The 18,673-nt window shown below is 44.9% G+C and overlaps 1 protein-coding gene across 5 annotated transcripts; it reads right to left on the bottom strand.

Annotated features, from left to right (window-relative positions):
• Window positions 1-410: 410 nt before the first annotated feature.
• Window positions 411-17,702, bottom strand: LOC311126446 (CCR4-NOT transcription complex subunit 10-like). Of its 5 annotated transcripts, none has more exons than XM_084158521.1 (19): window positions 17,487-17,702; window positions 16,811-16,854; window positions 16,462-16,623; window positions 16,120-16,270; window positions 15,790-15,926; window positions 14,975-15,061; window positions 14,783-14,866; window positions 14,350-14,467; window positions 13,922-14,080; window positions 13,476-13,678; window positions 13,246-13,367; window positions 12,869-13,048; window positions 12,584-12,664; window positions 10,738-10,851; window positions 5,383-5,513; window positions 5,190-5,225; window positions 1,897-2,024; window positions 1,663-1,738; window positions 411-1,217 (listed from the first exon to the last, which is right to left on the bottom strand). In XM_084158521.1, exons 1-19 carry the CDS (start codon window positions 17,503-17,505, stop codon window positions 1,051-1,053), a joined length of 2,199 nt encoding a protein of 732 aa, XP_084014647.1. In that variant the 5' UTR covers window positions 17,506-17,702; the 3' UTR covers window positions 411-1,050. The 5 variants fall into 5 exon arrangements, with proteins under 5 accessions (XP_084014647.1, XP_084014644.1, XP_084014645.1 ...); XM_084158518.1 differs by having other exon boundaries at window positions 15,790-15,929; window positions 16,811-16,902; window positions 17,487-17,593; XM_084158519.1 differs by having other exon boundaries at window positions 16,811-16,902; window positions 17,487-17,593.
• Between the last annotated feature and the right edge of the window lie 971 nt (window positions 17,703-18,673).

The raw sequence follows: 18,673 nt of genomic DNA, 5'->3' as shown, positions 1-18,673 counted from the left end.
AATCAATTTATAACATTTGACATGCGTTTTTCTGGATTTTTTGTTGTTATTCTGTCTCTCACTGTTCAAATAAACCTACCATTAAAATTATAGACTGATCATTTCTCTGTCAGTGGGCAAACGTACAAAATCAGCAGGGGATCAAATACTTTTTTCCCTCCCTGTCCATAATAGGGAACCAATTTGGGACGTATACCAGGTTTTAGTTGTGTTCCTTGTACCCTCATTTAAAAAGGACAGCCAGCCACCTCTCCTTGAAGCCAGCTCTAAATCCCTCCCCCACACAAAGCATTAAAACACATTCCTCCTCTGACATTACAGTAGCACAACTCCAATTCATTCTACCTCAAGGGTCCTTTGAACAATGATTTCAGACCAACCCACCATATAAAATGCAAGTCAGCTTATTTCTGTAAATAAAATTTATTTTTATACAGGTATTTAACTTGCCCCAAGTGGAAGTCGGTCAGTATATATTATAACGGATGTTGCTGTCACAAATGGAAAGTTAAAACTCAGAACAGAGAAATTATGTCAGATCTGCTCCAAAGACACTGCAGGTGATGAAAGCCCCCCTCCTCTCACCATAACCACACTGAATAAAGGCTCCGTCCCAAATGGCACCCAATATATAGTGCAATACTTTTATTAGGGCCCATAGGGCTCTGGTCAAAAGGAGTGCACTATATAGGGGATAAGGTGTCATTTGGGACGCATCCGAGGGGGTCACACTGAACGCAACCGTCGTCCACCCGACAGGAAACCACTGCACTCCATACCAGGAGGACCTGGAGGGCTCCGTCTGGTGAAGTTTCCCCTAGGTACAGATCTAGGATCAGCTTCCCCTCCCCCAATCCTAGCCTTAACCATTAGTGGGGGAAATGCAAAGCTGACCGAAGATCAGCATCTAGGGACAACTTCACCGGCGCTGAGTGTGGTCAGCTTGCCTTAAATAAATAATACACTGAGGTGAAGTGATAAGACGGATCGACAGGTACATGTTGGTGTGCAATGGGGCAAGGAGGGTTAGGGGAACGAAGGGTTGAGGGCTCATTTGCGCTGGACTGTTGTGAAGGGTGAGGGCATCTGGATGGGTGGTTGGACAGGCTGGAAGGAGGAGGGAACAGGCTTCTTTCGTGTGTCTGGAGAGGGCGCCTGGAGCACTGAGGGGAGGAGCTGGTTACGTTTGATGATTTGCAGGGCGAGCTGTGTGTTCCCTGAGGTGAGGTGAGGTGAGGTGAGGTGGGGTGGGGGTGGGGGGGGGGGGGGGGGGGGGGAAGGAACAAAGAGAGAAAGAGAAACAGAGATCATACACAGCTCTTAGTAAGGTCATAAAGTCCTGACCCTTCTACATTGACCCACCCATTGGACAGAAGGGGACTGACTGCTGTAATCTGTCACCACTGCCTTTGTGTCAGCCTGTGGCCTTCAGCATTCTACCTGCTGAATTCTAGAAGTGGAATGTCAGAGTTTGACTGACATCAGCCCTAGCACTTCCTTGAAAAACCACCATACTATGCTAGAGAACAATGGATTCTTCTTGACTATCAAAGTAATAAAGACAACTGTCAGAAGAGGAAAGGACCAACTACAAGATTGGGAAACCTGATGCCCCCACTTCACAGATCGGAATGAGAACCCAGAGAGATGTAGCTGACTCACCGTTCTGCAGCTCGAGGTAGACAGCCAGTAAGATGGCTTCAGGAGGAATCTCCTTCGTGTTCACCATGGAGGCCGCCTGGGAGAGAGGTAAACAGGTTCATACAGACATACTACACACATCTAAACAGTCATGTTTGGGACAATAACACATCTGAATGGTTTCAAGAGATACGCATGTACTGTAGCTCTGTGTGTGTGTATGTGGGGGCACGTGTCTACGAGTGTGTACCGTACCTGATGCAGGCACTTGCGGGCCTTCTCATACTCGCTCCTCAGACAGTAGGCACTGCCCAGGTTGAAGAGCATTATGGCCCGGGCTGAGCTCACTGTGCTGGGGTAACACAGAGGAGTCTGCTTCCCTGCTGTATGGACACACAACAAACCCTGTCAACAGAGGAGTCTGCTTCCCTGCTGTATGGACACACAACAAACCCTGTCAACAGAGGAGTCTGCTTCCCTGGCTGTAGGAACTAGGGTTGAATAGCGGGAACCGGGTTACCGAGATTTCCCGCCCAAACCCACTCCCTTTTCCCGGGATGAATAACTGCGGGAAACCGGTAAATTATAATAAATGATTTATATGAATAGCATGACATTAAATGGAACTTAAATTATATGCAATGTCTAAATCTGTCTTCTCTGCAGGCCATGGCCTACTCTGCGATCTTCATGATGACAGACTGCGCATCTCAGTATGGAGCTATCTGCATGATGACAGCGCATCTCAGTATGGAGCTATCTGCATGATGACAGACAGCACATCTCAGTATGGAGCCATCTGCATGATGACAGACAGCGCATCTCTGTATGGAGCCATCTGCATGATGACCGACAGCGCATCTCAGTATGGAGCCATCTGCATGATGACAGACTGCGCATCTCAGTATGGAGCCATCTGCATGATGACAGACTGCGCATCTCAGTATGGAGCCATCTGCATGATGACAGACTGCGCATCTCAGTATGGAGCCATCTGCATGATGACAGACAGCGCATCTCAGTATGGCGCTATCTGCATGATGACAGCGCATCTCAGTATGGAGCTATCTGCATGATGACAGACAGCGCATCTCAGTATGGAGCCATCTGCATGATGACAGACAGCGCATCTCTGTATGGAGCCATCTGCATGATGACCGACAGCGCATCTCAGAATGGAGCCATCTGCATGATGACAGACTGCGCATCTCAGTATGGAGCCATCTGCATGATGACAGACTGCGCATCTCAGTATGGAGCCATCTGCATGATGACAGACTGCGCATCTCAGTATGGAGCAATCTGCATGATGACAGACAGCGCATCTCAGTATGGAGCCATCTGCATGATGACAGACAGCGCATCTCAGTATGGAGCCGTCCGCATGATGACAGACAGCGCATCTCAGTATGGAGCCGTCCGCATGATGACAGACAGCGCATCTCAGTATGGAGCCATCTGCATGATGACCGACAGCGCATCTCAGTATGGAGCCATCTGCATGATGACAGACTGCGCATCTCAGTATGGAGCCATCTGCATGATGACAGACTGCGCATCGACAGACTGCGCATCTCAGTATGGAGCCATCTGCATTATGACAGACTGCGCATCTCAGTATGGAGCCATCTGCATGATGACCGACAGCGCATCTCAGTATGGAGCCATCTGCATGATGACAGACTGCGCATCTCAGTATGGAGCCATCTGCATGATGACAGACTGCGCATCGACAGACTGCGCATCTCAGTATGGAGCCATCTGCATGATGACAGACTGCGCATCTCAGTATGGAGCCATCTGCATGATGACAGACTGCGCATCTCAGTATGGAGCCATCTGCATGATGACAGACTGCGCATCTCAGTATGGAGCAATCTGCATGATGACAGACTGCGCATCTCAGTATGGAGCAATCTGCATGATGACAGACTGCGCATCTCAGTATGGAGCAATCTGCATGATGACAGACAGCGCATCTCAGTATGGAGCCATCTGCATGATGACAGACAGCGCATCTCAGTATGGAGCCGTCTGCATGATGACAGACAGCGCATCTCAGTATGGAGCCATCCGCATGATGACAGACAGCGCATCTCAGTATGGAGCTATCCGCATGATGACAGACAGCGCATCTCAGTATGGAGCTATCCGCATGATGACAGACAGCACATCTCAGTATGGAGCTATCCGCATGATGACAGACAGCACATCTCAGTATGGAGCTATCCGCATGATGACAGACAGCGCATCTCAGTATGGAGCTATCCGCATGATGACAGACAGCGCATCTCAGTATGGAGCTATCCGCATGATGACAGACAGCGCATCTCAGTATGGAGCTATCCGCATGATGACAGACAGCACATCTCAGTATGGAGCTATCTGCATGATGACAGACAGCACATCTCAGTATGGAGCGCAGTTCACAATGCACGTATTATCTCATCATGTTTTTTCCTTGTGACAGGTAGGACTACATTTGCTACAGCATAGTCTATGCTACAGTAATATAAAGACTGAATGCGTGTCTAAGTTACACATCTCCATCTGGCTTTCGGGGATTACCATACTTTTTCTTTGTAAAGATGCATTTTTTTCAATTGTAGCTGCAGAGTTTTAAAACAGCCCATCACTCGAATATCGATACTTTAAATCAGTGTGCATGTGAGCACGCTCACACTGTCTATCAATTCCATCCAAAATAGATAGGTCTGATCCTGTTCAAGACTGAGATACGTGTGTGTGTGTGTGTGTGTATTACACACACACACAGAGATAGATGTCCTAGCTTACCTTTTTCAGGTAATAAATTCAATGCAGTATTTAACTAACGAATGATGGGTTATCCATAAGCTTCTAACGTATAGCCTCAGTCTCTTGCTCAACACGCCCCTTGGCTTTTGCTGTCCCAGAAAAAGCTAGACTAGAATAGCTTGGACATTTTTTCAAGCATTTCTTATACTAATAGGCTATTGGAAGAGGGATGCAAGCTCGTCTGCTTCCCTGCTGTATGAACACAACACACCCTATCTGGACAGTTTAAAAAAAAAAAATGTGATGTGTTCTGTGCCCATATGAATGTTCCTTACGATGTAACTGCAATGATGATAGATATTCTTCTTTTTTGTTTTTATGTTGTATTATCTCTCTGTCATACCGTGTGAAACCCTGTTGGATCTTGCACAGCCATCTTGTCTCAAGAGGATCACAATGGAAAGAAGTCCCAGACTGTGTGTTATACAACATGATTTTACTCATGTACATGTACGGCTTTTTATTTTTATGGTCTAATTAATCAACTAAACCCTGTCAACAGAGGAGTCTGCTTCCCTGCTGTATGGACACACAACACACTGTCAACCCATGAACCATCGCGGGATGAACCATCGCTGGATGTCACCATCACTGGATGTCACCATCACTGGATGTCACCATCACTGGATGTCACCACATACATACTTTAGATGGGGTGTGTCTACAGAGACTGCAGGGAGTGTGTTCAGTGAAAATAGTGTGTGTGGGGTTGTATGTGTGTGTACACTCACATGACTCGACAGGCTCCAGATCCCCTTTATCTGACCCTGTGAACACCAACACACTATCAGACACTGATCTGATCCAGTCATCATGTGGTTAAATGGATAGTTCATTTCAGTTAGGGCAGAATACTGGGTGGGGTGCTGGGTTTTTGCAGCAGAGCCTTCGATTGGCGCTAGAGAGGTGGGTGTGAGGACTAACCTTGGTCCTGCTCGCTGGACAACACCCCCAGGGAGACATCAGTGACGTTCTCTGGGTTGAGGTGAGCGATGGCCTCTGAGATCCGGTCTAGGGAGATGAGGGCCTCTGCAGCATACAGGTGGCCCAGGAACCTGGAGCAGAGAGCGAGACAGAGAGGACGCACGGTCAAACACATAGAATCAGATGAACCACTGACTCACTACTACTGGGGCTTGTTCATGGAGATGTGACGTTACAGAACATAGTATATAGCATATAGGATTAGCTGTCTAGACTATATATTTTTTTATATACTGTAAAACTTCAATTAATAGCACAGGGGTTCATTTGCTTAAATCACTGAACACAACAGGCGCTTCTTAGAGACAGGCTTCTATTTGAGCCAGGCGTCTACATCCTTAATGCACACAGCTTTTGCTCATTTGCATAGTTAATTGTTTAATTCCAGCATTTTAATCCATTTCTTAAATTTCCTGCACTAATGTGTTATCATTTATACACGGTCACGTTTCTTTTGTCTTAGTATGCCTCTATAAAAATGTACTTTTCCTTGACAATATTTCTCAACTATAATTGTGCATTTTCAGCAGATCTGACGATTTCTAGGGTTCTGTACTCCCGAAGTTGTTGACTGTTTTTGTGCTTGCCAGTTAGCTAGCAGTTATTAATTGTTAGCAGCCAATGGGTAGCAGTTTCTTACTGGCAATAAAAGTCGATGAATAGGCGATATGCACAGGCGAGCATGACGTATTTCCGGTTAAATCTCAGGATGGATGGAAACTTCCGGTTATCGTAGAATGCTGTGCTACCGTATGCTAGCATTGAATGCTTGTCGTCAAAAACATCCGAAACGGTTCATTTTCGTTGTTGTTTATGTTAATGTTTTTACTTGTAATACTTCGTCTTGACTTATAATACGATGACGTGTAAACGTACGAAAGTGTCCTTTCAAAAACGGAATGACAGCTCTTCCAGCCATCACTGCTGTGTGCCGCAATGTACAGTGTCTGCCAGATGCAATTCTTCTGTTAGTTTTACTTTTCCCAAAGACAGTGAATTACATAAACGGTGGGTGATTAACATTCGACGAGTCAACAGTCTGATATAGTAATGCAACCAAATGATTGCATATCCCACACCCAGCCACACAGGAACTGTAGCTTTTAACAAGCTGTGAATCACACAGTCATCTGAAATACACAGAAGCATAATTTAATGGGTTTTGAAAGACGAGGGTCTACAGCAGCAGGGGCAAAACTTGTTCCTTCTACTTTTTACTGGTGTAAGCAACTTATCTACTGTCTCGTGTCACTTTTGTGCTTTCTGCATCACTTTCCTACTGTCTTGCACCACTTGGCTATACTGTCTCCCACCACTTACCTATTGTCTTGTGCCATTTACCTACCTTCAAACAGTATTGGCAGAGCAGTAGGTGAGTGGTGCAACATTGTAGCCTAGTACCAATAACAACAGTAGAGTGAAGGTTTTGCTCCTAATTCCTCTTGAAAAGTAGAAACATCAAGTACAAAAGCAAGGAAGTTGGGCCATATGTTTATAAAGAAAGAAGTAAAGATGACAGGACAGTTTTGAGTAGAACATCAGCAGTTTGAAGAATAGCTGAGTGGAATATGTTACTGTCATTGCAGTCATCAAGTCAGGAAAAAGTAGTAATCTCATTATTGTTTACATTTCAAACCAAACTCCAATTTGTTTACAACAGACCCAACAACAAAGCATGGCAATTCCCACTCAGCTATCCTGGTCTGTATTAGGCTACCACTGTTCAGCTATCGTGAAAACCACTAAAGTTCTAAAGTGTTCTCTTAGCAATGGCAATCAAAGCTGTGGTAACATTAAACGAGTAAAACATGTGTTGAACGGAACCTTGAACAAGTTCAACAGAACTTTGAACGTGTCACTTAATCTAGTCCTACTCTCAGCTGGTGTGGTGGCTTGAGTTTCTTAATTGAGCGGTAGCAGTGGGCTCTCACAGAGATCTCATTTGTAGCCCTGTTTTTACCTGATACTTTCATAAACGTACAAACACATGAAGTGAGAGGTATGTACACATGATTAAACTTTATTTAAAGCATGATTAACCTGAAGCAGGACGGAGTCATGACTTAAAACACCAAAGCAAGGCTTCTAGCTCAGGCTAGCTAGCGTTAGCATATTACCTTCAAAGTTGCAAAGAAAAGAAGAAACGTAAAATTTGAAGCCTTTATCCTGTTTGCTACGTGGTGTCGTACTGGATGTCCGGACGACCCTCCGTATATCATTAACAGATACTTTAGGCAACTCCAGCAAACACCTTGTAAACTTCATCTCTGCCATCATAACGGTCTACTGTCACTGTCTAATGTTTATTTCCGGTAACCGGAAATGCCCAAGCTTCCTTAGGCCAATGCGGAAGTGATGCGTGCATAGAGCCTATTGCCATCATTTATTAAAGTCATTATTGAATAATTTTATGTTGCAAATCAAACCTCGTGAACAATTCATGCTAATCTCGTAAAGTTTATTTGCTTTAAAGTCTGCTGTTGCCCGGCTATTAAAAAGGGACTGGTGGCTATTTGAGACTGAGTTTTACGGTATGTACAGGTGCGACCAAATATATGCACCCCTGCACTTTTCTTAAATAATTCCCCTATTCTCAAATAAGTTTATATATATTTTTTTTAAACGCTGGTTTCCATACTTTGTTATTGGATTTTCAACATTGCAGAACCAATTTTAGTTTTGTAAACTTAAGCTAAGATAAATGTACAATTTTAATTGATAAAATAAAGACAAATGGAATGGACAAAATTATTGGCACCCCGGAGCTATAACTTGCTTGCACAACCTTCAGCCAAGATAACTGCAGACAAACGCTTCTTGTAGCCATCAATGAGCTTGCTGCACCTTTACTGACAATTTGGCACACTTTTCAGCAGCAAACTGCTCTAATTCTTTCATGTGAGGGGTGCCCTCCACCAAACTGCTGTTTTCAGATCTCACCATAGGTTATGGATGCACATGGTGTAACAAGGTGTGGTGACCAAAAGTTGATTTACATTTCAACTTATTTTAGAAGAAATAGGGAATTATTTAAGAAAAGTGCCAATATATTTGGCCGCAACCGTGTATCCATTGTAAATGTTGCATCAGTCATTCCCCTAGATGACTTAACAAAAGTCCTCCAAAGCTATATCCAGGCCCTCTGGCACCAAAACCATCCATTGAAACAAATAGAAGGTGGGAGGTTCTGCATAGACAATGGTAAGAGAAACTGCATTGAATCTTGCTGGATAACCCCCCCTGGTCTGTCAATAACCCTCCACATTCTGTGGTGAGGAGGACAGCAGTGCAGTCCAAGGAAGGAGGAGGGACTGATGGGAAGTCTGTGGTCAGATACTTTCATCAAATCATCTGAGTCATGAAGCAGTCTGAATAGTCAAGAGGTCTGCTATGGCCACATTACCATTACCAGATGGTGTGTCATGTTATGTGCCGTAAGCTTTTTTTTTTGGGGGGGGGGGGGGGGGGGTGAGGAATGAAAGGGGAAAAGGGGGAGAGGAATCAAAGGCTAGGGGAAAAAGGGGGAGTGAGGGATGGATAGAGAGAGAGGGGATGGATAGAGGGAGAGGATGGACAGAGAGAGGGAGAGATGGACAGAGAGAGGGAGAGATGAACAGAGAGAGGGAGAGATGGACAGAGAGAGGGAGAGATGGACAGAGAGATGGACAGAGAGAGGGAGTGGGGACGGCTAGAGGGAGGGGGGACGGCTAGAGGGAGGGGGGACGGCTAGAGGGAGGGGGGACGGCTAGAGGGAACGCTAGAGGGAGGGGGGACGGCTAGAGGGAGGGGGGACGGCTAGAGGGAGGGGGGACGGCTAGAGGGAGGGGGGACGGCTAGAGGGAGGGGGGACGCTAGAGGGAGGGGGGACGGCTAGAGGGAGGGGGGACGCCTAGAGGGAGGGGGGACGCTAGAGGGAGGGGGGACGGCTAGAGGGAGGGGGACGGCTAGAGGGAGGGGATGGATAGAGAGAGCTGGAGAGAGAGAGAGAGAGAGAGATGGACAGAGAGAGGGGGACGGATAGAGGGAGGGGGGGAATGAAAGGCTAGGGGGGAAAGGGGGAGTGAGGGATGGATAGAGAGAGAGGGAGGGAGATGGACAGAGAGAGATGGACAGAGAGATGATAGAGAGAGAGATGGACGGATAGAGGGAGGGATGAAGTACTTACTTGAGGGATATTGAGGGACTTGATGGAGGGTAAAGGAGGAGAGTGGGGGAGATTCACAAAATGGGACAAACACCAAATTGAGACTCTGCATGCAGTATTCTTCAAAAATATCCACTGTGTACAATGTAAAACACCAAATAATGCATACAGAGCAGAATTAGGCCGACACCCGCTAATTATCAAAATCCAGAAAAGAGCCGTTAAATTCAACAACCACTTAAAAGGAAGCGATTCTCAAATCTTCCATAACAAAGCCATCACCTACAGAGACATTCACCTGGAGAAGAGTCCCCTTAGCAAGCTGGTCCTGGGGCTCTGTTCACAAACACAAACAGACCCCACAGAGCCCCAGGACAGCAACACAATTAGACCCAACCAAATCATGAGAAAACAAAAATATAATTACTTGACACATTGGAAATAATTTTTAAAAACAGCGCAAACCGGAATGCTATTTGGCCCTAAACAGAGAGTACACAGTGGCAGAATACCTGACCACTGTGACTGACCCAAACTTAAGGAAAGCTTTGACTATGTACAGACTCAGTGAGCATAGCCTTGCTATTGAGAAAGGCCGCCTTAGCCTGTCTTCTCTTGAGAGCCAGGTCTGCCTATGTGCACACTGCCCACAAAATGAGGTTAAAACTGAGCTGCACATCCAAACTCCTGCCAAATGTTTGACCATATTAGAGAAACATATTTCCCTCATATTACACAGACCCACAAAGAATTCAAAAACAAAGCTAATTTAGATAAACTCCCATATCTATTGAGTGAAATAACAGTGTGCCATCACAGCAGCAAGATTTGTGACCTGTTGCCACAAGAAAAGCGCAACCAGTGAAGAACAAACACCATTGTAATAAGCCATATTTATGTTGATTTATTTTCCCTTTTGTACTTTAACTATTTGCACATCATTATAACACTGTACATAGCCATAATATGACATTTTAAATGTCTATTCTTTTTTAACTTTTGTGAGTGTAATGTTTACTGTTCATTTTGATTGTTTATTTCACTTTTGTTTATTCTCTATTTCACTTGCTTTGGCAACGTTAACATATGTTTCCCATGCCAATAAAGCCCTTAAATTGAAATGGAGATAGAGAGAGTGATGAAGTCCTTACTTGAGTGATCCAGACAGCTTGGTCTGGTGAAGGAGCTTCTCTGCATGGTTCAGGGCCATCAGGTTGTCTCCTAACGCCAGGGCCACGTAGGCACTGCAGGCCAGGAGGGAACACCTAGAGAGCCAACACCACACAGGAATACCCATTCAGCCCAGACAGGACAACACATGACAGATTACATAAACCATGCAGTGGGAAACATAGTGGGTTGCATAACATTCAGATGTGGGAGAAATGTATTCTATATTGAAATGAATTAAACAATTCATTCAATTATTTTTGTTAGTGAAAGTAAATGTGCAGGCGGGCCTCTCACTGGTTGGCTGGCTGGGCCACAACTGAACAGACTCAGATTCCAGGAAATAAACCAGAGTAGTTGACGGGATACCCATAAACTTTCCCGGTGGGGTCAGCCCTTCATTCAGCACCTCCTCTATAGCTCTACCCCCTCCCGAACTCTCCCAACGAAAAGTGAAAGGAAGGAGGGAAAGCTTTGTCCAATTAGTCCAGAGAAGAGAAACAGAGGAGGACCAGAGAGGGCAACAGAGAAATGGAGGAAAGAAAGAAGAGAGGATGAGGAGAGTGATATACGAGTCCTGAGAGGCATGGAAAGGAGGGAGGGAAGGAAGAGAGTGATATATGAATCCTGAGAGGCATAGGAAGGAGGGAGAGGAGGAGAGTGATATATGAGTCCTTAGAGGCATAGGAAGGAGGGAGAGGAGGGGGAGAGTGATATATGAGTCCTGAGAGGCATGGAAAGGAGGGAGGGGAGGAGGAGAGTGATATATGAATCCTGGGAGGCATAGGAAGGAGGGAGAGGAGGAGAGTGATATATGAGTCCTTAGAGGCATAGGAAGGAGGGAGAGGAGGGGGAGAGTGATATATGAGTCCTGAGAGGCATGGAAAGGAGGGAGGGGAGGAGGAGAGTGATATATGAATCCTGGGAGGCATAGGAAGGAGGGAGAGGAGGAGGAGGAGAAGGAGGAGAGTGATATATGAATCCTGAGAGGCATAGGAAGGAGGGAGAGGAGGAGGAGAGTGATATATGAATCCTGAGAGGCATAGGAAGGAGGGAGAGGAGGAGGAGAGTGATATATGAGTCCTTAGAGGCATAGGAAGGAGGGAGAGGAGGAGAGTGATATATGAGTCCTTAGAGGCATAGGAAGGAGGGAGAGGAGGGGGAGAGTGATATATGAGTCCTGAGAGGCATGGAAAGGAGGGAGGGGAGGAGGAGAGTGATATATGAATCCTGGGAGGCATAGGAAGGAGGGAGAGGAGGAGGAGGAGAAGGAGGAGAGTGATATATGAATCCTGAGAGGCATAGGAAGGAGGGAGAGGAGGAGGAGAGTGATATATGAATCCTGAGAGGCATAGGAAGGAGGGAGAGGAGGAGGAGAGTGATATATGAGTCCTTAGAGGCATAGGAAGGAGGGAGAGGAGGGGGAGAGTGATATATGAGTCCTGAGAGGCATGGAAAGGAGGGAGGGGAGGAGGAGAGTGATATATGAATCCTGAGAGGCATAGGAAGGAGGGAGAGGAGGAGGAGAGTGATATATGAATCCTGAGAGGCATAGGAAGGAGGGAGAGGAGGAGGAGAGTGATATATGAATCCTGAGAGGCATAGGAAGGAGGGAGAGGAGGAGGAGAGTGATATATGAATCCCGAGAGGCATAGGAAGGAGGGAGAGGAGGAAGAGAGTGATATATGAATCCTGAGAGGCATAGGAAGGAGGGAGAGGAGGAGGAGAGTGATGTATGAACCCTGAGAGGCATAGGAAGGAGGGAGAGGAGAATTAATTGACTGGGGGAGACGGAGGGAGACAGAAAGGTAGAGAGGTGTCTGTTACCTGAGGTTTTCAACCTCCTGTTTCCTCAGAGGTGAAGATGGTGCTGCAGAAAGGAACTTGTCCCCTTCTTGACCCTTCCCACTGTCAAACCAACGAAGAGAAAATCAGGGAAATGGAAAGCAACATACTCCCTGCAAAGTTATTCTTCTATCGGAGGCCACGGAGAGCTGAATCCTTGTTAGTCTATCCCTTAATGACCACAGTGCTCTACAAAAATAGATTTGGAAGATTTGACAAGGCATGTTTCAGCATCAAGCCAATCTCAAGGTGAGATGAGACACTGACCTGCAGGCGTCGCTGTTCTCTGAGCCGCTCTCTGTGCTGCCTGACTGGCTGGGTGTCTTGGAGCCGTTCTCTGCCTTGGTCTCCTGCTGCTGGTGATCAGGGAGGAGGACCAGGCCGTTCCTCAGACAGATGGCTGCAAACTCCATACTGGCCACCGGAATGGCTGCAGACTGCCCATCACTACACACCCACATTTAGGGGAGGAAAGAGTCAACCATGAAGTTAATGGAGATATAGTAATGATCAACATCTTGAGTTGTCTAATTTCAGCGAGCTAGCCCCTATTGATTTCAGCAAACACTACCATGTAAACAAATGTTTTAACGCCATCTCCTGGACTGTACTGGTTAGGTCCATGGGAAAAAGGGAAAACTGACCTGTAGATTGTGTTCTGGGAGGATTGTGACGCCAGGATGATCTTGCGATGGTAGCCCTGCCCAACGATGGCCTGAACGATACCCTTTTTACTGGGAAGACCCTTGTTCTCCTGTTCTAAGCTCTGAAAAATAACAAAATGCCAAATTTGAATGTTGGTACGTTTTATTTCACTGTAAGAAAACGTGTGTATGTGTGAGCGTGAGTTTGTGTGTGTTTTATCACAACTCACGCCCTTGTTGGCAGCGATGCAGCACTCAGCCAGCCGTAACCAGAGGCGAGGGTTAGAGTGGTACACCTGCACAGCCTCCATCAGACACTCGAAGGCCGCCAGGGGCCGGCCGATGTGCAGCAGCTGGATCCCACAGTTATACAGCAGCTCATAACGCTTGTTGGCTAGCAGCGCGCACATGGGGATGCCAGAGAACTGCTTAGCTGGAAGGACAGGGACACAACAGAGCTAGTCAGTGTACTACAGAGATAGTCAGTGTACAATTACGAGAGAAACATGTAGGACCAGTTTCCCGGACCCAGATTAAACTAGTCCTGCACTAAGATACACTTTTGATGGAGAATTTGCATTGAACATATTTTTAAGTCCAAGACTAGGCTTAATCTGTGTCCGGGAAACTGTCCTGTTGCGTTCAATAGCATTAAACCCTGTTTATATTTACTCACATTGCCCGTTACCCGTTGCCCCACCGTCCCCCAGCTGTACACACGTGTGGTCGTTCTCCTGCAGGGCCTTTTTGAAGTAGAAGATGCCTAGGTTGTGTTTCCCCATGGCAAAGTGTATGCAACCCAGATTGTTCCAGAACATACAGCGCACACATTCACCTGATGTAAGAAACAAACAAGTCAGAACGTTTAGTGGAAGTTAACTTTCATATATGTAATGCTCAATGGTGCTCTATCGCTGACAGGACAGTCTTTCTGATACCCTTTCCATACTATATAGCTGACCCAATCCATACAGTCCTGGCTCGGATATATACTTTCACATTTTCCTTTCCAGCATGGTCCAACAACTATGGTGGAAGTGTAACCAGGTAAGCACAGCTCAGCACAGGTCAGTTCTCAGTTGTTTAAAAGGGGTCTAAACGTACCTGTTTTGATGGCCCCTGGGTGCTCTGCGATGTTGGAGCTGTTTAAGAGCTTCACTGCTTTGCGGTAGTTACCTCTCAGGTACTCAAAGTTACTCTTGAGGAAGAGTGAGGGCGCAGACTAGTGGGAGATGAAGGAAACACAGGTTGGAATGGAAACATTGACATTCTAGTCATTTAGCAGATGCTCTCATCCAAAACGACTTACAATCAGTGCATTCAACTGAACCAGGGAAAGGTAGGAAGGGGCTGTTTGGGAGAGAGACGGTTTAGTAAGGCAGTTCAATAGCCTGGTTCCAGATCGTTTTGTGCCGTCTTGACAACTTCTATGGTCATTGTCAAGCCGTTGACCATAGGAGTTGGCAAGACAGCACAAACAGACCTGGAACCAGGCTAGTTTAGTAATGGATTTAGCAACGTAAACATCATGACTCACATTCCCTGCTGTGTTCATCACAGACTTGATCTCCCTTTTGCACGCCTTTGATGACTTCATCTGAATGTACGCTCGCACTTTGTACTGTGGACGAGAAGAACGACAAAAGTGTGAAACAAAAGCAGCAATACAAAAGTTGCTTTCCTGTCTTCATTTCCTCCACCTCAGGAAAAGGATTGGTGTTAAATGTACCTGGTGCATTTTGGATTTTGCCGCTTCTATCATGCCGATGAACTCTGCCTTCTGGTTCCGACCATCTTTGTTCGTGCTGTTGGCACTCTGCAATATCAAGACAGACACAGACATTAGAAAATGACCACATTGCATTCAGAAAATATAAAATGTCAAATGTCTTCTCATCTCATTATAAGTGAAGTTTAAAACCATTAGTAAAATAGCCTGCACTCAGATGTAACTAGTGTAACTGCATAACCTCAGTAAGATGTTTATTTTGGCAGGCCTAGTGTAAAAATGCCATGGCCATCCAGAGTAGGAGTGTGTTGTATTTGGTTCTAAAGGCACCTTCACACTGACCCAACGCTCCAACATTTGCCAACAACCGCCAAGTCACTTCTATCCAATTCTGTGTTTGTTGGTCAATGTTGTGTCATTGTGTAAGCGCCTGAAGTGTATTTTAGTAACCTGTCCTCCAGTAATCTCCCTGAGATTATCCTGAATGAGGTCTGCTGCCTCCACTACCGGGTCCCTGTGAATGTAGAACTTGCACTGTGCCTGAAATATTACCTGGACATGACAGACACCCTTAATGTAAGTACACACGCAGCAGCACATCTTTGCACAATAACCTTAATATCTCACAACATTACAGGTGCCACTAATAATAATAAGAACATATGGGCTTAGGCAGAACAGTCATTTCTCTAAGAGGTGGAAAATAACATTCAACATACACGAGCACAGTAACATAAACATCATGGGTCAAAGTCAGAAACGTGACACCCCAGAATGGTGCATGCTACCAGGGGTGACTTTAGAGGGACACATACCTCCCCTTTGCCATTCTTGTTGTTTCCCTGTACAGACAGTTTCTCCAGCACAGCAAGGAGATGGAGGGCCTTCTCTGGCTGGTACGTTAGCAGGTACAGATCCACCAGCAAGAAGCAGACCGCCAGAGCAAACTTCTCTTCTAGGACAAATAACACCATCAAGCCATGCTATACTGTTGGGCTGCACAGGCCGATTCATCAGGAACATTACCAGTTGCTGTGACTAAGTGTGTGCATGTGACTGTGTGTGTACTGTGTAATCATGCACTATATTTCAGTGTTTGTGTTCTCTGACAGATATGAATTTCCATATAAATCACCAAAACCTACCAAACGGCTCCAGAAACTGGTACAGCTTCTCTCCAATAGCGATAGCTTCGGAGTACTGTCTCATGTGGTAGTGAATGATTGCTTGATTGTAGTAGAGCAGACTGTTCTCTACGTCATCCAAACCATCAATGTCCTCCATTGAAGTGTGCACCTTGATAGACAAAAATGCATGAATGGTTAAGGATCAGCCAACTTAATGGTTGAACTATTCTGTGCATCTGTGAATATATTGATAAAGAATCAAGACATTTAAAACATGAATCAATGATACTACACTATATTAAACATTTATTTGGCATGTCATTGAGAGAACTGGATATAAAAGGTTTCAACGATAGTCACCTGGTTTTTCATTGCAATGAGGGTCTGTTTCAGGGTACATGTGGTGGTTTGGCCGCTCTTGTAGAATTCAGCTATTGCTTTATTCAAAGCAATCTTGTAGTCCTCCTTGTTCAACTCTTGCAGCTTCCCAAGGTGTTTCAAAGATTCATCATAGTTTCCGGCCTGTGAGTAAACAAATTCAAATCGACAAATGTAACAAAAAAACTCATGAATAGTAGCATCAACAAATGTAAACAAATATAGTAAATCATATAGGTTTGACAGACAGAGTTGTTGCCAAGTTGGCCAACTCCCTAGGATTGCACAATTTGCAGAAAACACTGTTGATGCCAAATAAAAGTGATGTTACCGTAAACGCCTCCAACGCATTTGCAGCTATTTCTTTTTCTTGGTCTGAAATCCCAGGGGAGGAAATGTTATCATGCTTGACTTCATTTAGCTCTGGTTGAATGAAAAACAATATACAGCCCATTTAGCTAGCTAATCATGCAAAATGTTTACTACCAAGCCAAAACATAATGTTAAAACAAGTTAGTTAACGTATGCTAGCTAGGTCCAAATTCAGGTGGGCGTGTGTTGACAGTTAGCATTACACACTAGTCAAGATTGTTGACATGACAAGTTTGGGAACTAGCTAGTTAGTGCGTAGTTAGCCGAGTCTGCCAACGTTGGTCACACGTGACACAATTAACAACTAACTAACTAGTCAGCTAACTAGTTGTTTATTGGCATGTTTAGCTAGTCAATGTCAATTCATAGCTAGCTACCAACGCAGCTTGGGCAAGGACACTGGATGGATAGCTTTGTAGCTAGCTAGCATTAACACTGGCGTTAGCTAATATTAGCCAGCTAGTAATCAACCGATGGTTGGTTAAATGTAAAACCCATGTAAATGCTGGTGGATTAAGACTAGTGTTGGTACTAGCTAGTTATCCGTATATAGTTAGTAAGATATAAATAACCGAGTTAGCATGCCACTTTAGTTAAAACATATTAGCTAGCTAGCAAGCTAGTCACTCTCCCACCTGTGTTGTTATCTGCCATTTCGGGGATCTCGTGCTTTAACTGATGGAAATGCTCCAGCCAGAAGGTTTACTAAGATAAATATTGGGACAAAACGATTCGTTGACTACGTTAGCTAGCCAAAAGGATAAATGTAAGTACTCCGCTCGTTCTTAACTAGAACAAGATATCCGAAATCTGACCGCTCTCAACTGCTTTTTTCAGCGTTCCGCCATGGAAATGATGCTGAAGTAAACAAATCTGAAAGAAGCGCAGCTCGTGACGCAGATGCCTGTCAATACAAATAAATAGCACCGTCTACCGGTATGGAGGGGAAATGCAAGTAAAGTGCATCAACTCAAAGCCCTCATCCCATACACCAAATAATGTTGTCACTGTAAAATAAAATAAAATAAAATAATCCTGTGTATTCATTTGCATTACCGGGTTATCAGAAGACATACATGATCTGCTCAACTTACTCAAAAACCAAAGCTAATCAAGCATTTTGCATCCGTTTTCAATAGCTCGTACTCCTAATTATCTCCACATGGTGGCAGTAAATTATCATTATTGATACATGATGATGGCCTGAAGACTGGTAAGTAAGAAAGTAAGAAAAATACAAAATAAGTAGGTCTGATCATTGCATTGCTTCGCTTCACAGGTTTGACACAGTTTCAAATATCTGATGTGAAATTTCGTTTACGAAATGAAGTTTTGTGACAGTTCACATATGTTCTCACTGTAAACGGGCTGCACTATAAACGGGCTGCACTATACTGTAGTGAAGCTCCAGGGAGGACAATATAACTGACGAAGTAAACCAATTGTGTACTGCAGGGTAATAATGAAAATCAATTAAGCATCGTTACAGCATCTCTCTCTCTCCATCTCTCTCTGTCTCATCAAAAAGGAAGATCATAAAAAAACACTAATGGATTTTAAATTGTATTTCACTCAGGCAATTCCACACAGTCTGTGGTTATTTGAATCAAGGAACCAGAGTGAGATCGGTTATTTGACAAAGTCAAAAAGAAATAGAAGATACTGAAAGATGGTTGAAACCCAGTGGCAGTTCCTGCTCTCAATAGTGAAAACTCGAAGGAGAGACTTGCCCACTGAAGATGTTTCACGGTGTTTCCCTAATTAGCTGAAGGGATATATTTCAAAGTTTAGCATGTGAACCAAATAATAACTATCTTGATTC

The sequence above is a fragment of the Coregonus lavaretus genome, assembly GCF_964263955.1.
Source record: "Coregonus lavaretus genome assembly, chromosome: 3".
Classification (NCBI taxonomy): domain Eukaryota; kingdom Metazoa; phylum Chordata; class Actinopteri; order Salmoniformes; family Salmonidae; genus Coregonus; species Coregonus lavaretus.
The sequence above is the reverse complement of the archived record's forward strand: the minus strand, read 5'-3'. Positions and strand labels throughout refer to the sequence as shown.

Coding starts and splice junctions, on each gene's coding strand:
- LOC311126446 (XM_084158518.1), bottom strand. Junction 14,081..14,349: donor CCCAGGGGCCATCAAAACAG/GTACGTTTAGAC, acceptor TTCTTACATCAG/GTGAATGTGTGCGCTGTATG. Junction 2,025..5,189: donor TCTGGAGCCTGTCGAGTCAT/GTGAGTGTACAC, acceptor GTGTCCATACAG/CAGGGAAGCAGACTCCTCTG.